The following is a 1,766-nucleotide window of genomic DNA, read 5'->3' as shown; positions in this document are numbered from 1 at the left end:
CAGATGCAATGCACCTCATCTATCGATTGATCTCTTGCGTGCGCAGCGTACGGTCACCATACGCACACGCAAGCTATCTCTATAAACTTAATTCAGGACATAGTACGTACTATATGTACGTGTTTTAATGAGCAGTGAGACGTTTAACGCAGGCATGTGGGCAATCCATGATCAGTCAATGGCATTCACTTACTTGCAAGAACAAAGTTCAACACAAAAATTAAGATAGAGGAAGCTTGGCAGTAGAAATTAAGCAGAAGCAAATAATAACTAGCAAATGGACGTAGCACGATCAATAAAAGTCTGAATCATCTAGTCTAGATCTTAAGCCCGGCAGAATGGTAGTAAAACAATGCATGCATGCACAAGCAGTTAATCGATCGAGACCTACATAAAATATGCTCATCATCGGTCCGGCATACCAAATGGGCACGTGCGCAGTACAGGTCCTCTCTCCTCCTCAGCAGGCCGCACCGGCGGGGGGCGGTGGCGGTGGGGGTGGAGCCTGGTGGCTGCTGCTGCTGCTGGCGTCACCAGGCGTCGGCTTCTTGCGCTTCTTCTTCTCGTAGCTGACGCCGCGCGCGCGAGCCTGGTGCTCGCGGACCTCGCGGAGGAACAGGCGGACCGCGCGGGCGGCGAAGGGGTTGGACTCGGGGCGGCCGCCGTGCTCCTCGAACGCGGCGCGAAGGCGTCCCACGAGCGCGTCGAGGCTCCCCCACGCCTGACGCAGCGGGCAGGGGCAGGGCGCCGGCGGGTTTGGGTGGCCGAAGAAGGGGCACGACGCCGTGTGCACCTTGGTCTTGCCGAACTGGTCCAGGTACCGCAGAAACTCCAGCACGTGCGCGCCGCTGCACTGCGCGAGGCTCAGCGGCGGCCGGTGGTTCCGCAGGTACTGCCCGAACGTGTTCCAGTCCCGCCGCTTCTGCGCCTCGTACCGGCTGGGCGTCTGCGGTGTGCCTCCACCCCCAGCAGACGAGGACGCCCCTCCACCGCCGCTAGATCCACCGGCGCCGCTGCCGCCACCGCCGCCCGGGGCATTCGGGCTCTCGGGGTTTGGCGACAGGTCCATGGATCAACCTGACGCCCAAAAGACACAAGCTCCGCCATTATAGTACACGAATGATGAAGCTAGCTGATGAATGCGTGCGTATTTGGGGTCCGCCCTTAAATTTGGAGTTGGTGCACACTCCGCTCCCTTCCCTTTGGCTCTGAGTGCGTGTGTGAAAGGGATGCATCTATACTACCAACCAATATACTCTAAGATATGTACATACACATGTGCGAAACGGCCGGATTCTTTTACCGGAAGGGGCATCGGTGGTTACATGCTTAACATACCTTTAATCACGGCGGCGCGCGGCCGATCCCTTTTTCGCCGGTGGCGGACTCAGAGCCGCGAAGAAGATAGGTCGACCAGCAGCAGCAGTGGCGTCGGCGGGAGGTGAAGAAGCTGGCTCGAGAATTTGATCTGCAGGGGGGGTGGAAGAGGTGGATATATAGGGATAAGTAAGTCTGAGAAAAAGTTAACGCGGACATTAGCTTCTTTTGCCACTTACCGCTCCTCAGTAGCAGCAGTAGTGGTGGTTGCTGTGCTCATAGGTCCATTAATCTGACCTGAGTTGCTCTTGCTGCAGCTGGCCAGAGCTTGTTGCTCGAAGACGAAACCTTCTTCATGTGCTGGAATAGCCTTGAAGGGATTTCATTGGCATGCTGCTGCTGCTATTTTTAGGTGGGTTTCAGGGGGCGGTGGATGGATTGTTTGGCCT

The 1,766-nt window shown here is 56.6% G+C and overlaps 1 protein-coding gene across 2 annotated transcripts; it reads right to left on the bottom strand.

The window, feature by feature from the left end:
• Positions 1-267: 267 nt before the first annotated feature.
• On the bottom strand, positions 268-1,758 carry LOC119317158 (protein G1-like3). Of its 2 annotated transcripts, none has more exons than XM_037591567.1 (3): positions 1,557-1,758; positions 1,339-1,468; positions 268-1,077 (listed from the first exon to the last, which is right to left on the bottom strand). In XM_037591567.1, exon 3 carries the CDS (start codon positions 1,067-1,069, stop codon positions 461-463), a length of 609 nt encoding a protein of 202 aa, XP_037447464.1. In that variant the 5' UTR covers positions 1,070-1,077; positions 1,339-1,468; positions 1,557-1,758; the 3' UTR covers positions 268-460. The 2 variants fall into 2 exon arrangements, with proteins under 2 accessions (XP_037447464.1, XP_037447465.1); XM_037591568.1 differs by having other exon boundaries at positions 1,615-1,758.
• Positions 1,759-1,766: the final 8 nt, after the last annotated feature.

Source organism: Triticum dicoccoides, chromosome 6A (genome assembly GCF_002162155.2).
Source record: "Triticum dicoccoides isolate Atlit2015 ecotype Zavitan chromosome 6A, WEW_v2.0, whole genome shotgun sequence".
NCBI classification, from domain to species: Eukaryota; Viridiplantae; Streptophyta; class Magnoliopsida; order Poales; family Poaceae; genus Triticum; species Triticum dicoccoides.
Note: the sequence above shows the minus strand (reverse complement) of the source record. Positions and strands in the feature narration are given on the sequence as shown.

What these genes read in the sequence shown, in the direction of transcription:
- LOC119317158 (XM_037591567.1), bottom strand. Translation starts at nt 1,069, where the DNA reads ATGGACCTGTCGCCAAACCCCGAGAGCCCGAATGCCCCGGGCGGCGGT.